This window comes from Cucumis melo, chromosome 12 (genome assembly GCF_025177605.1).
Source record: "Cucumis melo cultivar AY chromosome 12, USDA_Cmelo_AY_1.0, whole genome shotgun sequence".
Taxonomy (NCBI): domain Eukaryota; kingdom Viridiplantae; phylum Streptophyta; class Magnoliopsida; order Cucurbitales; family Cucurbitaceae; genus Cucumis; species Cucumis melo.
The window spans coordinates 22953779-22979275 of NC_066868.1; the positions used below are offsets into that span (position 1 = coordinate 22953779).

Here is a 25497-nt window from a genome sequence, read left to right on the forward strand (position 1 = left end):
TTCGATAGTAACAATTGAGCCTCTAAACTTCTAAAAGTATTAAGATTGGACATTTAAAGTACATTGAACTTATAAACGATAAGATTGAATCCTCAAGCTTATATCATTACTACATTTATACAATTACGTAAAGTTCGAGATCTAATTTTAACATTTGGATAAGATTGAGTGTTCAACTTTTAAATTTGAACATTTAAGGATATAATTGCAATTATGATCCTACTTTAGGAATGGGACTCTAGACTTTTAGAAATTATTAAAGATCACGTACTTATTTTAGAAAATCATTTAAAGACATTTTAAACTCGAATGACTAAAAAACTACTAATTTGAAAGATCATCGATTAAGTTACTTATTTTGAAAAAATTTGATGACTGAAGAGGTAATTTCCCTCTAACTTAAAAATGAGTAAAGGGTATATAGATTTGAACCAATAGACTAAGTAAAAGTCATTTGTTATTGAATTATGCTCAAGTGTAAAGATGCAACCAATTCATACTTATCATAATGCATAAAGCACCAATAAACACCCCAAAGGTTGATGGTGAAATCCAGCAGGTGGAAAAAAGAAACCAAAGCTAAACTGAAATGCTAAAATGCAGCCCACTCAGCCTTTAGAAGGAAAGCAAATAAAGACAAAAGAAGAAAAGAACTGCCACCTACAAGTTCATACTTTCTTAAGAATCGGCTTTGATAGATTAAACATATCATAATAACTGTACAAAATCAAGGATGAGAAAGAATTAAGAATTTTCCTTTTTCCACAACTCATTGAATATCGCCGGGCGAACAATCGCCGAGTTTATCTCATCTCTCGGGCACTGCCATAACAATGTTCTTACTCAGAAAGACACAAGGCATAGAGAGGTATGTGCTTACTGATTGATTGGAAGATTATGAACAATGTCATTCAAGTTGTTGATGATCTCGACTTTGGGTTAATATTATAGAACTCATTTCCAGATGTAGAGGAAGACTCACATGTTTGCATTGTGGAGTTTTGGGTTTGGCTTTCACTAAGGCTTTGGCTGTGTTGTTGCTGTCTACGCATATCTCTCATTGCCTTGAACCTCAGATCTTCATTATAACTGCTCGGTTCTGGGATCAGGTCTGGAATTTTCATCCGACCTTCGAGCATATTCACCACTTCCGACATTGCAGGCCTTATCGATGGTGAAGCATTGGTGCAAAGAAGGGCTATTTTCACCACGTTTTCCGCTTCTTTCGTGTCGATTTCTGACCTCAACTTCTCATCTACCAGCTCCATGAGGTTCCCAGATTGTTGCAAGTGACAGGCCTGCAATGTGAGTTTATTTTTTGTTTCATTTGTTCAGACCCAAAACAGATGCAGTTTTGAAAGGCTTACACTGACATATAGCTTCAATAAAGAAATATATTGACAATTTAGAGGTCAGTCAAGTAAAGCAGTGAATTACCCAGTCTAGAAGGCAAACACAAGTTTCACTTGGTACATAATCATTGTTGCTTCTTCCGCTGATAATTTCCAAGGCCACAACTCCGAAACTGTAAACATCTGCTTTGTAGGTCAAATAACCCCAAAGTGCGTATTCTGGAGCCATATATCCTCTGTCACAAAGAGTGATAATTAAAAAAGCTTGATAGGACATTAAATGTGGTTATCACAGACAATCTAATTTCAAAGCATAGAAGATGTCGGAATTTGATTAAACGAGAGAACTATGACATACATGGTCCCAGCCACTCTAGTAGTGATATGAGTCTTCTCCTCATCGTCGAGCTTAGCCAAACCGAAATCAGATATTTTAGGATTCAGTTCACCGTCCAGTAGCACATTAGTAGCTTTGATGTCTCTATGAACAATTTTGAGGCTCGATTCCTCATGGAGATATGCTAAGCCTTTTGCTATACCGATACATATTCTAAGCCTAGTTGGCCAACCTAGGTTAAGCCGACTGCGATCTGGACCTACAAACAAAACAAGAAAATAATAACGAAAGGAACGGTGTAGCCTAAAATATAAAGGAAAATAAAAGGAAGCCGTAGTATGTGTAAAAGAAAAGATTGATATCTAGCAAAAAGACTAACTAGGCCAGATGATTAAGTATACTTATGTTATTGCGTGTGTGAGTAAATAAAATCAAACCAACCAAATAGTGCTCGGGCAAGACTATTGTTTTCCAAATATTCATACACCAACAGCAATTGGTCCCCTTCAATACAGCATCCATGGAGCTTGACTAGATTTGGGTGTTGCAAGCAAGAGATCATTCCTATCTCATTCAGAAATTCACGATTTCCCTGCCTTGATTTCGACGAAAGCTGCTTGATTGCTACAATAGTACCATCAACCAATTGACCCTAAAAATCAACCTCATAAGCACCTCCCTTCAGCAAATGTAGATGATAACCTATCGGCGAGTTTAGTAATAATACCTTATAAACAGGGCCAAAACCACCTTCTCCAATTTTATTACAAGAATCAAAATGATTGGTGGCAGCTTTTATTTGCTTCAAGGTAAAAATTCCAGTTTGCACTTCTATTCCTGCAAGATCTGTTCATGGTGGTACAGATAAAATATGATCATATTGTTAGATGTTATCATGACAGATGTTCTATAAATTTCCACCAAATTTATACTAGCTTTTCCTAAAAATCTTACAGTAAATGAGAATCCGGACTAGGTTATGATGATTAAAGTAATCAAGGCGACACATAATTCATCTGTTTTTGAATTGAACATAGAAAACCATAGCAGATGAAAGTTCTACAATGTAACAACATGCAGTCCGAACGCACCTGTTCCCCCTTTACTGCGCCTGATTGCTCTAATACTGCCTTTCCACCAAAGAAGTCCCACTATGATGATTGTAGCAAGGCATAACGATCCAACGGTAATGCCAACCACAAGCGCCACAGTTTTCTTTTTACTACTCTCACGGATTGAACAATATTTAAGATCTGTTCAAAGGATCAAACACCGTCACTCTCAAGGAATCAGTTTGAATCGAACCAAAAACTACAATATCTGGTTATAAATGGGCTAGACTGAAAGCAGAGCTGATATATAAGTTCCCAAATGAAACATAAAGTTCCAATTTGTGCTCGGGAATGAACACCAAGACATGTCTCAAGGACATCTCTAAATTCTGTAGTGCAAACATGAGTGACTTTTCATCTTCTAAAAGAATAGAAACGTGGAGAGTTTGTGAGATCCGTTCCTTTTTATCTTACATTTGTTTGCAATATGTACCACTAAAAACAAAATGGCCATGCAGCCTACATTGGTCATGCAAATTTTTGGAAGGCTTTTCAAGATAATTTGGTTGATACGTCAATCCATCATATTTGAATTGAATCAAGAGATGATATTGCAAGCCCAACCAATGGAGAATCAAGCCACAACTTGATCAAAATGAAGATTTAGAAACGTAGTAAAAAGAACCTTTGAGCACACAACATGCATAGAAATGGGCTAAAATGAACGGGGAGCAGATAAATATTAGTTCTCAAAATGAAATATAAAATTCCCAGGAAGCACACTGATATGAGACAAAGTGTAGGCATGAGCATGACAAGAGGAAATATGGTAACATGTTGATCTATAAAAATCTAGAAGATGGATACAATAAGGATAAAAGTCCTTGATTATAAATTCATATATATATACTATTAATTTTGGTGCTAGCCAAGATATCCAAGATGGAACCAAACAACTTGTAAATTTATATATGCTTTACCATCTTAGCTAAAAGTAAAAATAAATAATAGTAATAAGTCAATATTACTCATGCACTTATTTTCAAAATTTTCGTGAGCATTCAAAGCGTATGATAAGTATTATCATACGTAAACCATTCAATATGTCCCCACAAGTATGTGACTTATGCCCTCCATTAATAATTTAATTCTGTTACAAGTGAATTAGAGGGAACTTATTCTCACGAGGAATATCAAGAGAAGAATGAAAATTTCCTATAATGTCCGAAATAAGAAGATCAAGGATAAACATTTGGCAGCACAATTGTTGGGCAGTCTTAAAGAAATCTATTAGACCTCCAATTATCCATACATATAAACGCAGGGGTAAGGACTTTTTACTCACAAGACAGCTTAGGGAGAGAATATGGGAGAGGGAGAAAATATTTGAGGGGACCCACCAGTGATGATGGTATATAAGAAATTTTGAGAATTGCTGTAGGTATGTTTTATTTTGATAAAAACTGTTGTGGATATAGAGGGAGACGTTGCCAGCCTTCTGGAAGGAGCTGGATGTTATTTCCTTTTCTTTGTAATTTCTTGCATTTGGTTTCTCTTTTGATTATCTTGTGAACATTTGGCATCCATTGCAATATATTTCGCAGAGTAATGCCTCCGTTTCTTTCATTGTTGGGTTTTTCTGAGTTTTAGGTTGAAGAATCCTAACAAAATCCTCCTCTAATAGGTTACATCCTAAGAATGTCAATAAAGAATCGATATTTATAAAGGACTCACCAGAATAAACAGAAATAGCTGATATAAGTGGACCATAAACTCCTCTATCAGGAATCCTCGTTGTCCCTTTTCCAGCCCAATAGAATCGGATTTCCAGGACATGGTTAACTACACTTATGTTAGTGAACTGCATTTCGGTTGGTTTTTGAGCTCCTCCCGCCTTCTCATCGATATCAAAATTCTCCAATACCAACCTATCCTGTATAAAGCACAATTTTGAGACAATTTGCAAATTTTAATATTGCTTGCTCATTTTTAATTATCGTAACAAATACCTGAATGTAGATATCAAATTTCCGCCTTCCAAGGCTTGTATATGTCTTATCATTTGTAAATTGTAACTCAGCAAAATGAAGTGTCACTGAGTAGTTTCCATTATCCAAGCAATGATGGAAATAAGTGAGCGTAATTGGACTTCGACGTGCTGTTGAATATAGCTCGGACAAATTTGATGAAGGCAGGGATAAAGTGTAGCGTGTATTTTGGTAATCAAAATCGTCCATAAAATCTCCAGTACTACTCAATCCCCAGTAGCTATCTCGATCAATGTAGAATTTTGCTGTCCCACCTTCAACATCTGCATCCCCGTTGTAGAGAATGTTTCTGTTGTTTACCTCCATCGTTAAGTCATTCCCACCAGAATTGACGAACCAACATTTTGAATCTGTCAATATTCCTTTTATGTTCATTTTAAATTGTATATTCCTTTCCTGTTCTTTTAAAGTTTTTGTAACGGTTTTCTAATTGATAAAGTAACTGCAGTAGAACCAAAAGCCACTAGTAAGGTTCTCTACATATTCTCCCTCTATATATAAATATGAAGGAATTACCACGCAGCTTTCTAATAATGAAACTAGGAAACAGCATGTATCACATTTCCTTTTTATCTTTTTCTGGTAACTAAAAAAAGGTCATCACTTACATTTTGAACAGATGGAATCCTTTAAGCAGGGGAGACTTTCTTGTCTGCAATGACATCAGATATCAGCACAAAAAATATGTGTGTGTGTCAATTCTTCTTATACTCCAATGATCATGTAGTCTGCAAGAGTGAATTTCATTTAAAAGGATAAAATTAGAGTAACTCACAAGGTGTTGCTAGTTGAAGAACTTCGGAACAAGTTCAGATTCATATTCCTGTCACAATACAGGAAAGATCAAACTTTTTGTGTATCATACTGGAAAATATCTCAAAGAATATTCGACAGAAGTTTCTTACAAATTCTTTCTACAAGCATGGTGCTCAGGGCCTTGCCATGTCAAGTTATTGTATGAAAGATCGCTGCATCAGAGCGGATTATCATACCAGTTAGAATGAAATAGGAAATGTTTATCTTTTGGCCAATGTTATTTTGAAGAAAATCAAAAGATACAATAATGCTAAAATTCTCAAATCCAAGTTCACAAAGACTTTCGTGCCATCAGTTAAACTACCAATAACAGACACCCAAATACCCAGAAAGCCAAAATAAATAAACAAGCAAGGGCATGTCAATCAAGGGACAAAAATAAAAGAAAACGGATAATTGACTACAGTAGGTCTTGTGCTGAAATATCCACTACCTTTTCCATTTTTGCATCATAAAGTTAGAGCCAGTTTGGATTGACTTTCTAAATGTTTACACACTTTTTTTGCACTTGAAAATCAATCCTAACATACACTTACCAAATATAATCACTCTGAAAAATAAAGCTTCTCTGCTGACAAACTATTTTAACTACAAACGTTGAAGGCTCTAAAATAATTAGATAGGAAAAGATATTGACACTATTATAATGGACAAAAAATAAGAAAAACAACACCAGTAGAAGTGTCTCTTGACATTGGAGGTTCGATAAATTTTAATTAGGGAAGAAGAAGAAGAAGACGGCTTTTGCCTAATCGGGTTACACTTTTGTTGGCCTACGTGGCCTTGAAATATCTAAAGGTTGACAACACTAAACAATAAACAATAAACTAGTAATCAAAAGGTTGATATATTAAAAATGTGTTAGGAAAAAGGAGGAAAAGTTAAGGGTTAAAAACAAGATAAGTAAGAAGCTTACACATTAGTACCATCCTTCAAGATTGACTCTGGTAGGTTGCCACTCAGCATATTGCTAGTTAAAAAGCTAGTAAATAGAAAGAAATAAAATAAAATAATTGATCAGGAGACCTATACATAATAAAAGCAGTTTTATAAGCATTTCAAAATTATATTTTGTTAGTGATATGCATATCTATACTACAATAAAATTGGAAAATAATCAAAACAGAAAATTGTCTTACTTACAGAAATCTAATGCGCTCCATGTTTATATCCTCTGGAATTTCCCCAGTTAACTGATTAAAGCTGACGTCCCTATCAGTCATTACAAAACAAATATCCAAATGAATCATCAAGAAACATGAAAAACTACAGCAAAATAAAAGCAAGACCACAATATCAGGAAACAATGTATAAAAAAGTATAGAAGTTTATAATAGTTTGTCATTTTTTCTCAACAATGTCTTTATCATTTGATCCAATATTGGTCTGTTAGCAAGATGCAGATTTGTAAAAATATATGTTCCAAGAGAAGAAAGAAAAACAGTATTCTAATTATTGTTTGACAAAAATAAAGGTATGCCATTCTGTAAGGGTCTTAGTTAAAGTTATATGGGGTTATTAATATAGTATTTGTAGGATTAGTATAAGGGGCATTTTAGTAATTGGATAGTAGGTTGGGTAGGGCTTTTTAGTTATAAATAGTGGGAGAGGGGTTGGGGAGAGGTGTGAAGAATTTTGTAGTGGAATTTCCTTGTAAGAATTCATATATGACGTATGACATAATTGTTTATAAGGTGAAAAACCACTTTTAGTCTATTTTTAGTTTATGAGAATTGGGTCATTGTACTTCCAAGTTTTTAACAATTTAGTCTCAAATTTTAGTATACAGCAGTTTAGTCCTTGTACTTAAAAAATTTGAATGAACTTGATCCCTCTCGTAAAAATTTCAATGAAAATAAGTGAATTTTTATTATATACAAAGACTTATATATTAGACTAAATTTAATTTGTTACAAAATTGAAGGTAAAGAAACTATAAATCACTACCTCCATGCAAATTCAATGACCAAAAATATTTTTAACCTTTTTATTAACATAATTCCAGTTAATGGCGGAAATTTTTTTAAACCTGTCTTGACAAAATTCTATTATCCCTTCCCTATAAATTCCCAATGTAAAGCAAACATGTCAACAATGTGTTAACCACCAGTGATACATACTTATGCTAGGAGGCGTAGAATGGCAAATTCACCTTCAGCCTTTGTGTAATCTTTTGGGTCGATGTGGGATGCTATATATTGTGTTTTGTTGTGATGTTTTGGGATACCTTGGTTGTGGGATATTTTGTTGTGTGGAGAGTACCACCATCTTGAAAGGTGGAAACCCATTGTATTTCAGAACTCTAGAGACTGATTTGCTTGTCTAGTACTGTTTTCTTGAGTAAATTTATCTTTGATTAGAAACAAAAAGAATCTAAAGTGGCAAAAAGTACAAAAGAAAGGTAGAACAAAAAGATGACCTTCACTGAATTTGTCACCAAAGTTTTTTATCATATTTTTGTCATACGGCACATATTTATTAACACACTGAGTATCAGTATCATAAACATGCCAGGAGCAAACACATCATACTTACAGCATTTCCATGACTGGTAACGTCCACAAGTATGAAGGAACCTTTCCAGCAATGTTACAATTTCTCAGAACCCTAAAAGAGATAAGCGATGAAATTAGAAAAACAAGAAAACAAAAATAAAAACAGAACATATTCTAATGGATTATGCAGAGATTCCGGTCTAAAGATTGCAGACAGCATATATATTCAACATACAATCTAACCATGCCCGTCATGTTTGTCAACTCAGGAAAATCCTGCTTTGGCCCATTAATATCGCTGATCCTTCTGTATTAATAAATAAAAACATAAGTTTTATCATTCATCTGGTAGACTAAAAAATATGAAGAAATAGATTTGAGTACTACTCACAATTCTTGTAAGTTCCTCAGAAGGGATATTTTTGGAGGAATTGGTCCCTGAAGTCCACTTGCATGCAGTTCTCTTCAATAATTCAATTTTAAATGGTATTAATAATTGAAAATGTAATTTAACATGGGTTTGTTTCTCAAAAAAATGAAGGAAACTTCAACATTTTCTAAAAGAAATGGCTTACAATCTCTTAAGTAGTGTCCAATTCTTTATGAATTCAGGTATGGATCCATTTAGGTTGTTATCATTTATCCGGCTGCAGCATGCAACGAGTGTAATTTAGATGAATGTGGATAAATGAATCAAAGTACTTCAAGAAAGGTGAACGTAATAAGAACTGACAAATCTGTTAAGTTTTTCAAACCGGCAAACGTTGTCGGTATTGTGCCAGTCAATTGATTAGAAGATAGCAACCTGCATATGTGTTAAATCAATAAATTATCAACTTCATACCACAAAATAAAAGTTCAAACCTATAGGAAGAAAATTAGAATGTTAAAAGGAAGTTAATAACATCTTACAAGTATTGCAAGTTGCTTAACCTCCCAAGTTGTGATGGTATTGCACCATTAAATTGGTTTCCTTCAAGGTTCCTGATTTTGTGAAACATATAAGTGATATATATGTAAAACAATGATGAAAAAGAAAATTATAACTCGATCTTCTAGAGCTATTAAATGAGTAGAAAGAGAGTTGAACAATGGGCTTTTATTTTGTTAAGGTCAAAGTGATAATATGACAGGTAATGTAACATCTCTATTGAAAGCTGCAGTCTTCATATAATCAAAAACCAAAACACCATACCCTGAAAATAGAAAGAAGAGAATGAATATACTATGACAGCTTACAGTGATGTTAGAGTAGTAATATTCCCCAATGCATCTGATATTTCCCCTGACAACCGATTAACAAGAAGAGAGCTGCAAGATATTCACTAGAAGTTTATTAGTGGAATAAATCAGGACATCAACAACAAAAAAGACAAGATCTTACATTGTTGTCAGCCGTGTTGAAGCCCATTCTTGAGGTATGTTACCATGAAGGTAGTTGTAAGCAAAATCACTACACCAAGTCAAAAGGTGATAAGAGTTTCCTAATGTAAAAATGTCTACATAGAACTTTAGGATACAAGATAACTGCACTTACACTACTTGCAGGTAAGGAAGTTTGAGTATTTCAGGTGGAAGAACACCAGGCAGATTGTGATTTTTTAATTCTCTGATATCAAAAGAAAACAAAAAAATTGAACTACAATTTGAGAACTAAGAACAAGACGAGTATAGGTAGGAAAGAATTTGATTAACAATATAATGCAAATAGAATTAACTGTTAACTTCATGATTTATGAGAATGGCACAATTTATACCAATGATAATAATAACAATAATGTTTATGCTGTTTCATAGACGAACTGTGCAAAACAAGTGAACGTTAGTACAAATGCAACTGGTGTCCCCTTACATGGTGAAATTTCATCCTTCTAACTTTGATTCACTCAACTAGACCCTTGTTTTCATGATTAAAATTTCAATGATTGGCATTTGGCAACAATCATTATCTTCAAGAATACTATTGAACCATGGCAACCACCTCTGATCAAACTCCTATATCTGAAAACCTTTTACGTTCAGGTCAAAAAGAAAGAAAATGATCCAACTTATAAACAAAGTGGATTCTTAGCATCCAACTAAACTTCGATTATAATGCAATTTCTTTCAATGAGACATACATAAATGTAAGGAACTCCATTTTGGATATGTAGAGCTATCATGTTGTCGTTGATTATAGAAGTTTAAGCGGAACAGAATACGACACCAGACAGACAGCAAATCAAGCCAGCAATCAATATTGAGAAATAAGATAAGAGGATTATACATCCTTACGACATGACAAGATGTGCTATTCTCGATGCTGCAATCACAATCAATTATAGTCTCAGATCCCCTGGGAGATTTTTCTGTCACCCCAAACATCTCAACAACACAGGAGTCACTATTGAATTTCCAATAAACCGCACCTAATGTTCTCGTAATTTGCTGTAGCACATCAACTATAAAAAATTAAAAGGCATAGGTTAGAGATATGTTATTTATGATACGACTGTGATAAACAACAATGAATGATAAATATCAGGCAACATTCAAAATGTATAATATTTTGGTTGTACTTAGTTCAACTAAGGAAAAAATTTTTGTAATTCCTTTTTTATGAGGACATTGCAGTTCTCACGTCCAATGTATAACAATCATAATTTAATCTAATCGTGTCAATAATTATTGTGGAATTTTTGGGCTAATTTATTAGTGAACTGGGAAGTATAACTGAATGTGAATTGTGAAGTATATGATACAATATCATTTCAGGAAAATTGGTGTTTGCTTTACCAATGATGATGGTGAGGGTAGCTGAGCATAAGATGTATCTGTTATTTTCTTGCCATGAGCATACATGATGAGACAGGACAGCCCTTTCAAAGAAGGAAGGATAACACCTTCAAACAACACTGGTTTCATGATAGTAAGCTATATTTATATTTAGATTACGTACACTTAAATCTATCAACAACCCCACTTGATCCAAGCCCTCAATCTTCTTTCTTGTAGTCAAACTAGATATTTCGACCTGCGAGAAGCAAGGAAATGTCCTTCAAACAACAACAAGCCTCCTAGAGCAGTGACTAGTGAATGTTTTTTCTTTCTTTCTTTTTTTTTTTTTTTGGATAAGAAACATGTTATTCATATAACAAAAGGACAACCTAAGGGCAAGGGACAAGAGGGCCCTCCCCAAAAGAAACTAAGAAATGATCGTCTTCCAATTGTTGAAAATCATAGAAAGGCTATAATTACAAAAGTGTTTGGTGTAATTCGTACTCCACCAAGAAGCTGTGTGTTGCAACACAGTCCAAAAAGAATCCAAAGAATTATAGCTATTTTCAAAAATTCTACTATTCCTTTCATTCCAAATGCACCACAAAAGGGGTAGTGAATGTTGAACAATACACTTTGTTTGTGCTTCTTCAAACAGCACGAAAATGTCCATAGTCTAACAGGCACCATCTCCTATCTTTAGATGAACCAATTCCACCCCTATTTGAGAGGTGTAATGATCTTGGAAATGGGCACCCGCTGCTTAGCAAGTGCCCGTTGCCCACTTGTTAAGAAACCACCCAAGCTTGTCACTGAACTCCAACAATTCAGAATTTGAAGCAATAGCTAATGCTCCCAACTGAACAATTCTGAGCAGCTAACATCAATGCAAAATCAAGGAGAAGATGCTTTTGGAAATTAACAAGCTAAATCTAAACTACTGATGTACAAAGATTGTTCCTCAATGCTCAGACAGACTATCCTTACTGCATATCCCCAAAGCACCATTCCCTCAAGTAAAACCTACAGGCAGCCCAACTGTACGAAATACAAATACTTGTGGAAGTTGAATGAAGCAACAAACAACAGATAAAATAAAATTATGGGAATCTCTCTGTTTTTTTCTTGTAAGGAAATACTATGGCAATCTAATTTTTCAGGGGTGACTTTCTATTAGAATGACAAATTTAATTAATTAAATTTAGTTTACTCCACTCTGAACTGTTTAGGCAACAAAGACTAGATGGATGTTGCAATCTTTCATACTGTTGACATGCTCATGTTGGTGTCAATCTAAAAACTAATTGTATTATAATAGGACTGACTGAAAGAAATAATTAATATGTGTGTGTGTGTTGTGCGTGTGTGTGTGTATTAGAGAGCAAAAATTTTATAATCCCAAAACTCGTGTGCAAAATTGATGTCAGCAAATCTTCAAACAATCCTTGGATTAAATATCATAAGCAGTCAAAAATCATATAAGATAGATTCTGACACAGCAGAAGCTCAACACTCCAACAGACAACATAGTAGATGCTCAAACCATTTTGTATATGGCAGCTAAAAAAACTCAGCAAGAAAGTTCTATTGTGATGGTTGTGAAGGAGGAACCATATCTAGCGAAAAGGTAAAAGGAAAAGAAATTATACCCTCTTCTTGGGGAACCTTGGAATTTGCAAATCTGAAGAACATGAAGCAATCCACCACAAGAAAAATGAAAACAAAGAAGCTCTTGGCCACCATCATCAACGAACTGTTTCCTCAAGAAATTAAGCTCAAACTACCATAGATTGAAAGCTCAAAGTAAGCACAAAGCCCCAAAACCAGAAATGACAAGCAACAGTATCAGTAACAATGAACGCATAAAAATCAACAGCGATACAGACAGATTAATTGTCCAATCAGTGTACACTACCCGTTCAATTTTGCCTGGTTTGAAATTTCCAAGGATGTGGGTCTGGAATGAAACTCTTTTCCTCCTCCCTAATAATGAGATTGAACAAAACTCACCCCAAAATTGCTTCAGAACTTTTGAGGAAATGGGTCTCCTTGTTTTTTCATTTCAAAGTCCTAATATCTTCAAACATCCATAATCCAAGTAGCTGAAATGGGCTACAATGAACCAAACCCAAAAACCCAGATGAAAATATTTAAGTGGAGATGACAAAAAAATTCAGGGCTTCAAGGAAAATTCCTGATGGTTAGCTGATTTAAGACATTTGTTTGCATTTAAGAAATCAGAAAGCAAGTAGAAATGTACGGAGGTGAAATACCAGATCCCCCATGTGAAAATGAAAACTTTTTGACAACAGTGATACAATTGAATATTGGAAACAAGCTAATCCCACTAATAAAATTCAAATACTTGGCTTTACTTGGATTTGATATTCCTTAAAGATAAGCTTTTCTATAATTATTTAAGACAGAGCCTAATTCAAAAAGCTTCATCGTGGCAGTGTATAAACTATTGATATTAATTAATTCGTCGTCTCCTTTTGCAATTTGACTGTGTGATCTTTTACCTCATTTGTACCCGAATTTTATTATTAATTTTTTTAATAAGAATGATTGTTCATATTAAAGCACATGGAAAATGTTTGTGCAGTTAAATCTGTGAAGTTCGCTGATTAATTAGAACAATCTTTGCGTGGAGTGGAGATGCTTTCCTCGTCCCCTTTTCATTCTCCATTTTATTGCTTCTCTTACTTTCAAAATTCTCTACTAAATTGTCTTCGTTTTAATTCCATACATAAAATGTCACAGTTTGTGATAGATGATAAATATCAGTATTTATTAAATTAAATTTTTTAATTAAATAATATTTTCTTATTTAAAAAACATTCATTTGGATAATTAATTATACCAACATGGTTAATTTGAGGAGAAATTGGTTGAATTTTCCGTGGGACAAACCAATGACCCATCAAATTATATATTCAAAGTTAAATGTTCAAATGTATCTCTTATTTTGATTGATAAAAGTTTGAAATTTTAATATAATTACAACAACGCAATACTAATAGCGATATAAGAATTATGACAATAATTATATTTTAAAAAGATTCAAATGGGATGGAATACAAACACAAACGAAAATGACCATTTAACTTGGGGATAAATTTCTTTCCCTCTCTAATCTAAAATAAAAAATTTATGCCTTATTAAGGATAGGTCTTTACATATTCGTCCTCGTGAATAAAATGAACATCTTTTAGATTAAATGTATTGTTCCTAATTTAAATGAGCATAATGGTTTTATACATGTTTTTAAATTGTATGACGAACATAGAATATTTATACTACATGATCATATGATTGAAGAGCATTTTTATGTGATTTTTTTTTTGGAGTGAATATCCATTGTTTAACTATATAATGTCATGAATCTTTTTAATAAATAACCGTTTCCTTTAGAAATGTTCGTTATGTGCTTCCTAAAACCTTTTTTAAGTAATACTATCCAAAGAAATACATTTTTATTTTTTATTTCTTCTTTTACTTGTATAAATTTTGAAAATGTGCTTTTAATTTTGGGTTTGTACATAAAAGGCTTAGTATATTATAAAATTATCTTTTATTCTCTGTTTATTTAAAAAAATCACTTAATGAATGGATTATTTAAACAAATATTATGATTTGTTTACAACTCTATCCTCCACGTTTTGTCTCAAAGTATACTTATTAATGATTTAGAGTTTCAATAAACCCATCATTTTTCAAAATTGTTTTCCTCCAAAATCCTTATTCCAAATACATTTTTCTAGGAAATCTTCTTTCCAAGACCATTTTCCACGAAATCCTCGCTCTTTCACACAAAGCCCCTGATCAACCCTCGTCCACCCTACCATAATAGTATTATAGGGGAGACCCACTAATCATATCTCCAATCTAAACTTTTCTTGCAATTGACAGTCTTTAATGCTTTATTTAGATGATGTGTACCAAGCTTTTCTTTCTCTCTCACGTTTTATAAGATCGTTTTCTCTTGAAATGTGGAGGGAGGCTACATCGTATAGTGAATTTACTCATAAATATGTGGTTTTCATACGGTTGATATGTTGTTGGATTAGAGCAAGTGTCGCACAATCGTCTATGTCCTACGTTAGGAAGATTACGATTAAGACAAGTAGATTCAGTCGCCCCTCTCAACGTGTCGTTGTTGTCAACCCAACTACCGCCTCCCCCGTGTCATCGTCGACGAACCTCTTCATTCACCTTATTGATGCCTCTCTCTCTTCATCCACCTTGCTTTCGTCGATGGCATGTTTGCCTAGATCTAGCCACCATGTGGGTTTCTTCCTTGTATTTTGTTGTCGTGGGTTTTTTTCATATTCATCTTGTCGTTGTGGTAAATAGAAAGATCGAGTTTATTTCAAATAATTTATATATGACTAAAAATATGATTTCTTACGTAAAAATCCCTTCAATTTATTAAAAATAAGTTTCAAAATTCTATAAAATTAATCGTTGGGAAGATATTTCAAAAGTGAGGTTTTACACTATAGTACTAAAGATAATATGAATACACACATTTGTTAGCTAATTTCTTCGTATTGACTTTCACTAAAAGTCAATCTAATTTGTTTATCTATTAAATGCAATACAACAAGTCGCCATGAAAATCATATAAAAACAAATTCCTTGTCAAATTCACTTATGATCAATAGGAAAACACTATTTCTCAAGTAATAGCCTTTTTGGAAAGGGAAAAAAAAAAGAATTAAACATTTATATTTTAAGAACTTGTAAAAATTTTGCACATGGCTTCAAAATGAAAATTTTCAAAAGCTAAATACCTTTCTTCCCAATTTAAATTGTCAATAAATCCCAATAAGAAAAAAGAAAGAATTATTGCAAAAAGCAAAAACGTCGAAAATACTTAAAATCTATAATAAAAAATTTCAATTTTATGGTTGATAAATTTGTTTATCGAAATGAAATACTTATAAAATATAGGCACATAATAAATGATAATATAAAATTTTACTATATTTTATAAATATTTTAATTCGTGTTACTATATTTAAAAAAACTAAAAAAAAACTTATAATTAACCAACTCAATAATTCAACAAACAAGTGTAATTATTAATTATTAATATAAAAATTAATTATGATATAGTGGTAGTTAGTTTAAGTGGAAAATACTTAGGTAGATTTGAGTTAGTAAAACAAAGAACATAGTATTAATGTTTTTGTTTTTAATCACAAATAAAATTAAACAAATGTTGATAGTCAACAGCAGCCACCATTTGAACTTAAAATAAATCAAGAAAAGCATTTCTTTGCTTAAGAATGAACCCCACACAGCTCAAAGTTGCTGTTTCTTATTTGACCACTGCCCCTACAAATTAATACCTTTCCCTTTTCTAATGACATTTCTTTCTTATTATTTACATAAAGATAGAAACTTTATAACTTAGGTTTTATAATTAAATACAAATCTTATAATGAGTTTTTATCATCCGACAAAATCTTCCTAAAACAGTCTCTACTATTACACTATAGGAAAAAATTGAATTATGTTTTTTCCACACAAAAAGAAAATCTAAAGATCTTTTTAAAATAATTTTATGAGAAGGAAGATGACTTTTTAATATTTATTATTTATGGGATTGAATTATGCTTTTGATCTATAAATTTTAGGCAACATACCAACCTTATCATTAAACTTCAAATGGGGTATCGTACTAATTTCGTTCTTAGACTTCGAATTTGTGTAATCTTACCTAATTAATTTCTAATTAATTTTAAGAAATCTTGAATTTAAAACATCAATAAAATAGTCAATGAAAATGTTGATGTGACTATGATGAAGTAAGATTTTTTATTAATAAAGAGATAATGGTGTGTTATGTTATATATTTCGTCTTGGTATTCGCTACTATATTTTTCATTTTTTATCATCATTGAAAAAAGCCTTGTTAATATTTAAAAAAACGAGCGACCCTCAATTTTTTGATACAAAATTTAAATCTTGGACTTCTAAGAAACAAACTCGATTTTTTTATAGAAAGTTAAAAAGAAAAAAAAGATATAATAAAAACCTTATTTGAAAAGTAATCTAATGGATAAGCAAAACTTTAATTTTGATTTTCTATTGAAGAATGGAAATGGCGGTAGTTGCATACTTTGACAAAGGGAAGAAGAAGAAATGTACACGACTAAATCTTAATTGGTAAAATGATAGATAAAAGAAATAAAGAAAAGTACATCCATGTTTTTGATAAAAAAAATTAAAACATTATTTTGCATTAGTGGATGTTGATCCAAATTCCATAGTTGAATTACAGATCTATCTAGATCATGTAATTATGGATATATAAGCTTTTGCTTGTGTTGTTCCTTCACATTATTTTCTCTTCTACTATCTCGTATTTGCACTCAATCTTGTTGATCTCGTTTGCACTCATGGTTCTAAAAGGAGGTGTTGGTAGGCTATTTATAATCTTATCAAAAATTACACGTGATTGTCGTTTTCAAATTTTAGGTCACACACTATTAGATTTGACATTTAAGTCATCCATACAAAGAGACTATGTCATGCGTGCATATGACAAATCCAAGCTTTGTGCGTATACGTATGCAATATGGCATTTCTTTGACCTAAATTAACTAAATAATATATTTTTATAAGGAGGTATTTCGGGTTTAGGGTTTAGGTATTTGGGGGCAATAAACGGTGTTTGTGAAGTTGTTGAATATACAATGTAAAATGTTAAAAGAGGACATGAAATTGATTTTCTATTTGCAGGATCTACAAAATTTTTGAACGAAATAAGGAGTGGAAGAGTGTATGGAACGAAATAAATTAAACTTTTACATTTAAGCACATCTTAAGCCAAAAAATGAAAAATTTGTTATCTCATAAGGTGTGGTGATCTTTGAAGATATTTGAAAGTTGTTAGAAGATATAATATTGAATTTGTCTTTCCTCATCAATATAAACTTTTAGATCAATCATTAATTTAAGATAATCAAAGTAGGATATTCAAGAGGAGTTTAAGTTTTTTAGTCAATCGATGATTTAAGAAGTCTAATCCAAATCCAAGTTAGATATATCCGAAAAAGATGGAATTACTAACCTTCTCGGAATAATACATGTATTTGTCGTATCATAGAACAACTTCAATCTAAGAAAGCTCAATGGACCATTTTGTCCTTTTTGTTTTTTTTTTAAATTACTTTATTTTTCTACTAAAACTTGTTCAATTTTAGTCTTTTTTTTTTTTTTTTTATACTTTTAATCAATCTTAAACTTAGTCATCAAAATTAAATCTTATGAAAACCAATCAATAATACTAATAATTTTCTTATAAGAAAATACACTATACAAACGTATTCTCAAAACTTAGGGCGAAAAGAGGGCTAATAGATTTTTTTTTTCCTTTTGAAAAATGCACAATAAATTACATATATGGAATAAATTTAAAAGAGATTAAAAATATATATATAAAAAAAAGAGATTACAATTGAGCATTTTAAATACAAAAACTAAAGTTGAATAGATACCAAAATAATACTAATTTTAAGTGAAAAAAGAATAAATATTATTTGCCAAGTCCACTCAAAAGGTACAAGAAAAGATTTGACTTTTAAATGTGTGTTTGACTTTTAAAAAAATAAAGATTTGACTTTTTTTGGAGTTTGACCAATTGCATACACATTCGAAATTGGCCCATTGAATTCTCACTCGTAATAACTAATCAATTGGAAAATTCACACCCTATTGACCCCCATGCAAATGCAGCATCTCTATTTTTATTTCTTTCATATATACATATACTATTGCTTCTTAATTAAATCTCGAGTCGGTCACTACTCATTAATCAAGGCATTGTTGATTCATTGAAATTTGATAGGTAAATATTCCCTCACCTATACAAATGTTGATCGAAAAATAAAATTATAAGGTTAGATAGATTGTCATAGGAGGTTAATTGAGGTGTGAGTAAGGTAGTTGGATTCTCGCTGATATAAAAGAATTGTATATTAGGATTCGTTTGATCTTTAAAATTTTAATTCATAAATTTTTACTCTCTTAGTCGATTTAAATTTAACTTTTTTTTTCTTTTGTAAAGTTTCTTGTAAAGTTGTAAGTATGAGTTGTCTACATATTAGAATGTAAGAGTGATATTGAATTGATTTTCCTTTTTGGTTTTAGCCTAAACAACCGATTAATTTAGCTAAAATAGGAACCAAACCAATATTGGATAAATGCAGTTACTTTGAGGTAATTAAAGAGGATAATAGAATATGAAAAAGAATAGGGGTAAGGTTGAGTTTTGACATTTGAATAAAGCATATTTAGACATAGTGGTTCCATTTAGTCAAAAGCATATTCACAATACACAGTCCCATTTGAAATTGGGTTTCTCCAATTATTGATTAATGCTCTACACTTTTATCTTTTTGGTTCATCTCTAAATTCTTTTCACTAAACAAATCATCAAATTAAATTTTCATCAAGGAAACTATTTTGGCTCATGGGTTAGGGTATTTATAAAGTTTTGGGTTAATACTACTACTAATAATAAATTTACATTTAAGTTTTCTTAGTAATAATTTTAGTTTTAAAACTAAATTTTGTAAACACTACTTTTGTAATTTATAAGATCATATATTTTGTTGTCCACTTTTTATAAAAACAATTTTAAAATTAAAAAGGCAATTTTTTAAATATGTATTTTCCTTTTATAACTTAACTAGTAAAGTTAGGTATAAATGTGAATGCTATATCAAAAAAAAAAGTGACATTTTTAAATCTAATAAATATGGCAAAATTTTAAATTATATTAATGATAGACAATAATAATCTTCTGTTTAATATGAAATTTTGTTATATTTTGTAAGTATTCAAGAGTTTTGACAGTTATACAACAATTTTCCCTAAAAAAAGAAACACATTTGTTATCAAGACCTCAACAATGACAATTTATTTATTTCTACCACGTAATCCACTAGTTACTCAATTAAAACATGTCATGTTGCAAAGAAAAATGATTTTTTTTTTAAAAAAGACTAACTTATTATTGTATTATTATATGATAAATAATGGACTATGTAGAGGTAGGTGTAGCGAAGGTTACACCTAATCATTATTTGTTAACATTTACGGACGAGTTATAAAAATTCAAACTAATTATACTTGCCTACTAGACAGTTTATAAATTCAACCCAAACAAAATCAATATAACTGTCCATCCAAATTGAATTGTGGTACTAAAAGAATTCATTAATTGAGAATTATTAAAATAGAAAGCCAATGGAAGAAGAATAAAATAAAAGAAAGAAAGATAAAAAATGGTGGGGGAAATGGGTTGGCTGAGAGCCCACATGTTGGCATAAGAACAACGTGCGTCAGTCAACTTTGGTCACTGCCTTACTTTGAGCATTGGATGGGAGTGGCGGCAATATATTTAAGAAAAAAGAAAAAAGAAATCATTCAAACTCAGACTCTCCTCCTTTCTAAACAATAGGCTCATCAACTTTATCTTACACAAATAATCTTAATCTTTTTTAAGACGGCTATCAAGTTAAAAACAACTTAGTCGTTCCAAATCAATTTAATATTTAGTTTTACCATTTTTAACAACATTTTCATACAATAAAAAATGATTTAAATTAAATAAAAATGTTTGAATTACAAAATCAATGGCTTAGAAGCAATTGATAGCTACAAAGCAAGAAGCAGATGGAGCTTGCTGGCTTAGCTCCTTGAACTCTCATCTCCAATGGGCTACACCAGACAAGAAGAAATGTACAAGTACAAGACACCAGCAAGACATTGGAAGAACCGTAGGAACTTTCTGAAGTGTATTTAGTATGTCCTAATAACATCATATGTAAGAATAAAAAAACCTATAAACAAACAGTCTGCAATTGTTTTTATCCTTTGTGTCTTTCAATGGAACTCATTGTTACTTCCACAGAAATTCATATCCAGTTGATTTCTGAGGTTTTCTTACCATTTCAAACTCGAATCGGCCATGTATTTCATAGACACAGTTTTGTAACACCCAATAAATTTAAGGAACTTATTATGGGTATTACGTTAAGTGGACTTCAAGGTTAAGGAATATATTCGGTTGTTTTGTGTTGGATTAATTAAATATATATACATGGGTGTGTATATTTAATTAAAGATTTTGGAATTCGGTAGAATTTGTTATTAATTAAGACGTGAGAGCCAAGTATCCCAAGTTGTTCAAAGATTAGAACTTTCGAGGACGAAAGTTTCAAAAAGGAGGGAAGATTGTAACGCCCCAAAAATTAAGAAAATTTTGGAGTTAGTTATCTTAATTTTGTTTAATTAAGATAATTTATTGGGCGTTATTTTGAATCCATTTAATGAAAATTATTTGATTTATGTGGGAATTAAAATTAATTAAATATTTCTTGGATGAATATTTAATTAATTAGAGGTTTTGACACGTGGTGTTTGTTGAGTTTTTATTAAATGGTAGGTTAAGAGGATTAAGTAAAGTTGTGGATTTTAGTGTTGTTGAAGTTGAATTTAATTAAATAATTATGGACGTTATTTAATTAAACCGTAGGGTGGAAAGTTTGTTAGAGATTTGATAATTATATGTATACGTGGAAATATATATATAATTATTATGTTAAAGGAAAAGATAATTATATTTGTTGAAATATAATTATTTAAGGAAAAGGATAGTTGTATTTTGGAGAAAGGATATTTATTAAAGGAGAAAAAGTAAAATAATTATATTTTGGGAAAATATAATTATTTGTAAAAGGATAATTAATTACTTTGGAGAAGATAAATAACAATTAATTATTGTGGAAGATAATTAATTATTTTGGAGAAAGATAAATAATAATTAATTATTGTAGAAGATAATTATTTTGGAGGAAGATAAATAATAATTAATTATTGTGGGAAATAATTAATTATTCTGTAGAAAGATAAATCTTGATTATGGAGTGGAGTTGCTATGGTTGGGTTAAGATAATTCATGTTGAAAGTTATATACATATAATTATTATGTTAAAGGAAAAGATATTTATATTTGTTAAAATATAATTATTTAAGGAAAAGGTAATTGTATTTTGGAAAAAAAAGATATTTGGTAAGGGAGAAAAAGTAAAATAATTATATTTTGGGAAAATATAATTATTTGTAAAACGATAATTATTTTTGGAGAAGATAAATAATAATTAATTATTGTGGAAGATAATTAATTATTTTGGAAGAAAGGTAAATAATAATTAATTATTGTGGATGATAATTAATTATTCTGTAGAAAGATAAATATTGTTTATGGAGTGAAGTTGTTATGGTTGAGTTAAGATAATTCATGTTGGAAGTTATAAGTGATTTATTGGAAAAGATTTGATTGATTAAATTAATTGAGAACTTAAGTTAATTTGAGATTTTGGAGGGAAAAGTTAGTTTTGGTGGAATTGTAATTAATTGAGTATATATATATGGATATATATATTTAATTAATAATTTGGAAAAGTGTAGTTAATTATATTATGGAATATAATTATATTTATTTGGAAAAGAAAATAATTCATGAAGAGAGAGATGATTGATTTTGATTGGACGAAAAAGATATATATTTATAAGAGAGAACAATGGTTTAAATAAATATATATTTATTGTAGATTTTGGTGAGAGAAAAATAATAATAATAAAGAAGTATTATTATTATTACTAATGGTTATAAATGCCTAAGATTAAGGCATTGATTTAGGAAAGATAATGGGAATAAAGATATATGTATATTTTTTTGGTATTATATATATATATATCCTAAAAGGAAAAGGAAAAGGAAAAGGAAATAATAATTATTATTATTGTTATTATTTGGGTCTATAAATAGCATTGGAATGCTTAAGATGGAATTAAAGGAAAAAGAAAAAGGTTCTTTATCTTCTTCTCTAAAATAACCCTCTGCTGTCGCCGCCTCAGTTAAAGTTAAGATTGGTCTCTTTGGAAGCTTGAGGATTTAAAGTGATGAATTAAGAGGATTTTTCGACCTCCATTTGAGTAACCTTGGTAAGCAAATAAAATTAAATTAATATTTTATTAATTTAATTTTGGATCTATTTGAGGTTTCTTTAAAGGTTCAATTGGCTAAACTTTTTAAGATCTAAATCTTGGATTTTCCCAATCAAGGTTGAATTGGTTTCAACCCCAATTTTTAGAAAGTTAATTAATTTGGGAGGATTTTTGGATGTTAGCCAATTGCTAATTTCATTAATTAAGATACTAAGTGTTCCTTTTATGATTAGGATCAAGTTAATTGGAGAATTTTACTGTCAACTAGGGAGTACCTTTGTTTGGCTAAAATCTTCAGGTAAGAGATTCTCCTACTAGACCTTCGAACTAAATTCAAGAGACCGCATGTAATTATGATTATGCATTGATGGTAGCTAAGATGCATAATTTGATGATAATGATTATACTGAGATTATGATGATAGTTGATGATTAATGATGATGACTGATGTTATGTTAATGACCGATAGTATGTTGTTGATGACTGTTGATGATTGTTAATGCATGATATATTAATCACATGATTAAGGACGTTAAGATTAATACTCATGCCATGTTATGATGTTATGTTATGCTACATGCTATGAATAGGGTGTTCTGTTAACTTTGTCTATTAGAGTCGTACCTGCATGGGTGTCCTTCGGGATCACCACCTATTTAGGACTGTGTGGTTCGACGGGACGCCAGTCTAGCATGGATATAGATATGATTCGAGTGATTCGACGGGGTCCTCGCATCCCGATTGTCTTAGTGTTACCCCCGGGTTCACTACAGACCAGCATGTCCTAGGTGCTCCCTCGGGACACCGAAGACCAGATTTTCGTTCCTACGGGAGCGCATGTTGCACGTGTTCGGGAACGTGCCAGAGATTGGGTACCATTTTCAGGACTCTAATGGGAAGTTAACATACACCTAGCGGGACTAGTAGTAGGTCCCTTACTGAGTATATGTTTATACTCACTCTTTCTATGTTTAACATTTCAGGCGAAGGTAAAGGTAGAGGAAAGCTGGCGAGCGACAGAGAAGGATCCGTGACATGCCATATGGGGACTCAGTTTTGCTTCCGCGTTTATGTTTCAGTGTTTTTAATATTCCGTTTTTAGTGAAAATTTATTCTTCCCTCGTTTCAAAAAGTGTCTCTTGTCATCGTTTCCTTTTTAGTAACGACCTCAGCTTAGTATAAAGAGTTGGGTCGTTACAGTTGGTATCAGAGCGTCAGCTTTTAGGTTCTGTAGACTAACTTACGATGTGAGTCTCTGATTTTGTCTCTATATATGGCTACTACGGTCCTTCGTCACTCGCCAGGTATGTATTTTATGATACATGATTATGAATATGCACGTGACCTTGCCTGTATTAAACTAGAACTGCATGAATGTTATGATTTAATGGTGATGGCTTTGGTGGTAAAGTTTTAAGAAAAATGTTGGCACGTAAAGATGCTCAAAGGGGTGATTGAGTAGGCAAAAGAGTTGGACGTGTTCAGCGTGATGAACTGTTTTGTGACTGGATATCTAAGAAATAAGTTATGTTGGTGGTTTTAAAGGGAACTAAAGGCATGGTTAAGTTCAAGTATATCAAGCACATTTGATTGTGTTTAGAATTGAGTTGCTGGAGAAGGAACAAAGCAAACTTTAGTGCATAGTTATTTTGGTGAAACTTCAAGAAACTGTTTTTGAGTTTACCATGAAGGATAAGTTACAGCTAGTTCAAAGTACAAGTGATGAAATAACGAACTCCTTTAGAATAACTAGCTAAGTTGATGTCATTAAAGAAAGCCAATAGTTGGACAAAAGTTTGAACTTTATCAAACAAGAAAAGAGAAATTAGTGAGTTCTAAAGATTGCTAAATGGTGGAGAATGCCTTACTAAGGGTGGAAGTCCGAAGTTGGAAAATAGAATGTAGTTTTTGAAGAGTTATGAATTAAGTTTCACTTAGATAAGTGTAAAGGAAAGAAAAGTGTTTGAGAAAAGTAATATTTTGTCAAGAGAAGCAAAGCTTTGCGCAACATGAGAGTTGCACTTAGGAAAATTTTATGGCAGAGTTACCAAGTTAAGAAGGCTACTTAGGAACAAGAGTATGACAAGGGAGCTCGATACTCGAAATTGTTCAAGGACTAAAACTTTCGAGGACGAAAGTTTCTTAGCGAGGGAAGATTGTAACACCCAATAAATTTAAGGAACTTATTATGGGTATTACGTTAAGTGGACTTCAAGGTTAAGGAATATATTCGGTTGTTTTGTGTTGGATTAATTAAATATATATACATGGGTGTGTATATTTAATTAAAGATTTTGGAATTCGGTAGAATTTGTTATTAATTAAGACGTGAGAGCCAAGTATCCCAAGTTGTTCAAAGATTAGAACTTTCGAGGACGAAAGTTTCAAAAAGGAGGGAAGATTGTAACGCCCCAAAAATTAAGAAAATTTTGGAGTTAGTTATCTTAATTTTGTTTAATTAAGATAATTTATTGGGCGTTATTTTGAATCCATTTAATGAAAATTATTTGATTTATGTGGGAATTAAAATTAATTAAATATTTCTTGGATGAATATTTAATTAATTAGAGGTTTTGACACGTGGTGTTTGTTGAGTTTTTATTAAATGGT

At 31.5% G+C, this 25497-nt stretch overlaps 1 protein-coding gene across 3 annotated transcripts; it reads right to left on the reverse strand.

Annotated features, from left to right (window-relative positions):
• Positions 1–674: 674 nt before the first annotated feature.
• LOC103487181 (probable LRR receptor-like serine/threonine-protein kinase RFK1) lies at positions 675–13135 on the reverse strand. 3 transcript variants are annotated; one of them, XM_008445404.3, is made up of 25 exons: positions 12773–13135; positions 12507–12637; positions 10367–10541; positions 9638–9709; positions 9485–9553; positions 9340–9411; positions 9013–9084; positions 8834–8905; positions 8676–8747; positions 8492–8563; positions 8336–8407; positions 8141–8212; positions 6749–6817; positions 6522–6587; positions 5695–5757; positions 5565–5612; positions 5398–5441; positions 4751–5139; positions 4476–4674; positions 2781–2942; positions 2417–2535; positions 2131–2341; positions 1711–1948; positions 1438–1588; positions 675–1298 (listed from the first exon to the last, which is right to left on the reverse strand). In XM_008445404.3, exons 2-25 carry the CDS (start codon positions 12601–12603, stop codon positions 912–914), a joined length of 3063 nt encoding a protein of 1020 aa, XP_008443626.2. In that variant the 5' UTR covers positions 12604–12637; positions 12773–13135; the 3' UTR covers positions 675–911. The 3 variants fall into 3 exon arrangements, with proteins under 3 accessions (XP_008443626.2, XP_008443633.1, XP_008443628.2); XM_008445411.3 differs by lacking the exon at positions 12773–13135 and adding an exon at positions 11039–11113 and having other exon boundaries at positions 10375–10541; XM_008445406.3 differs by lacking the exon at positions 12773–13135 and adding an exon at positions 11039–11113.
• Positions 13136–25497: the final 12362 nt, after the last annotated feature.

What these genes read in the sequence shown, in the direction of transcription:
- LOC103487181 (XM_008445404.3), bottom strand. Translation starts at nt 12,603, where the DNA reads ATGATGGTGGCCAAGAGCTTCTTTGTTTTCATTTTTCTTGTGGTGGAT. An exon ending in TCTTGTCATGTCGTAAGGAT is followed by an intron (nt 9,710 to 10,366) that starts GTATAATCCTCT and finishes TTTTGATATCAG; the next exon opens with AGAATTAAAAAATCACAATC. An exon ending in ACTAGAGTGGCTGGGACCAT is followed by an intron (nt 1,589 to 1,710) that starts GTATGTCATAGT and finishes TCTTTGTGACAG; the next exon opens with AGGATATATGGCTCCAGAAT.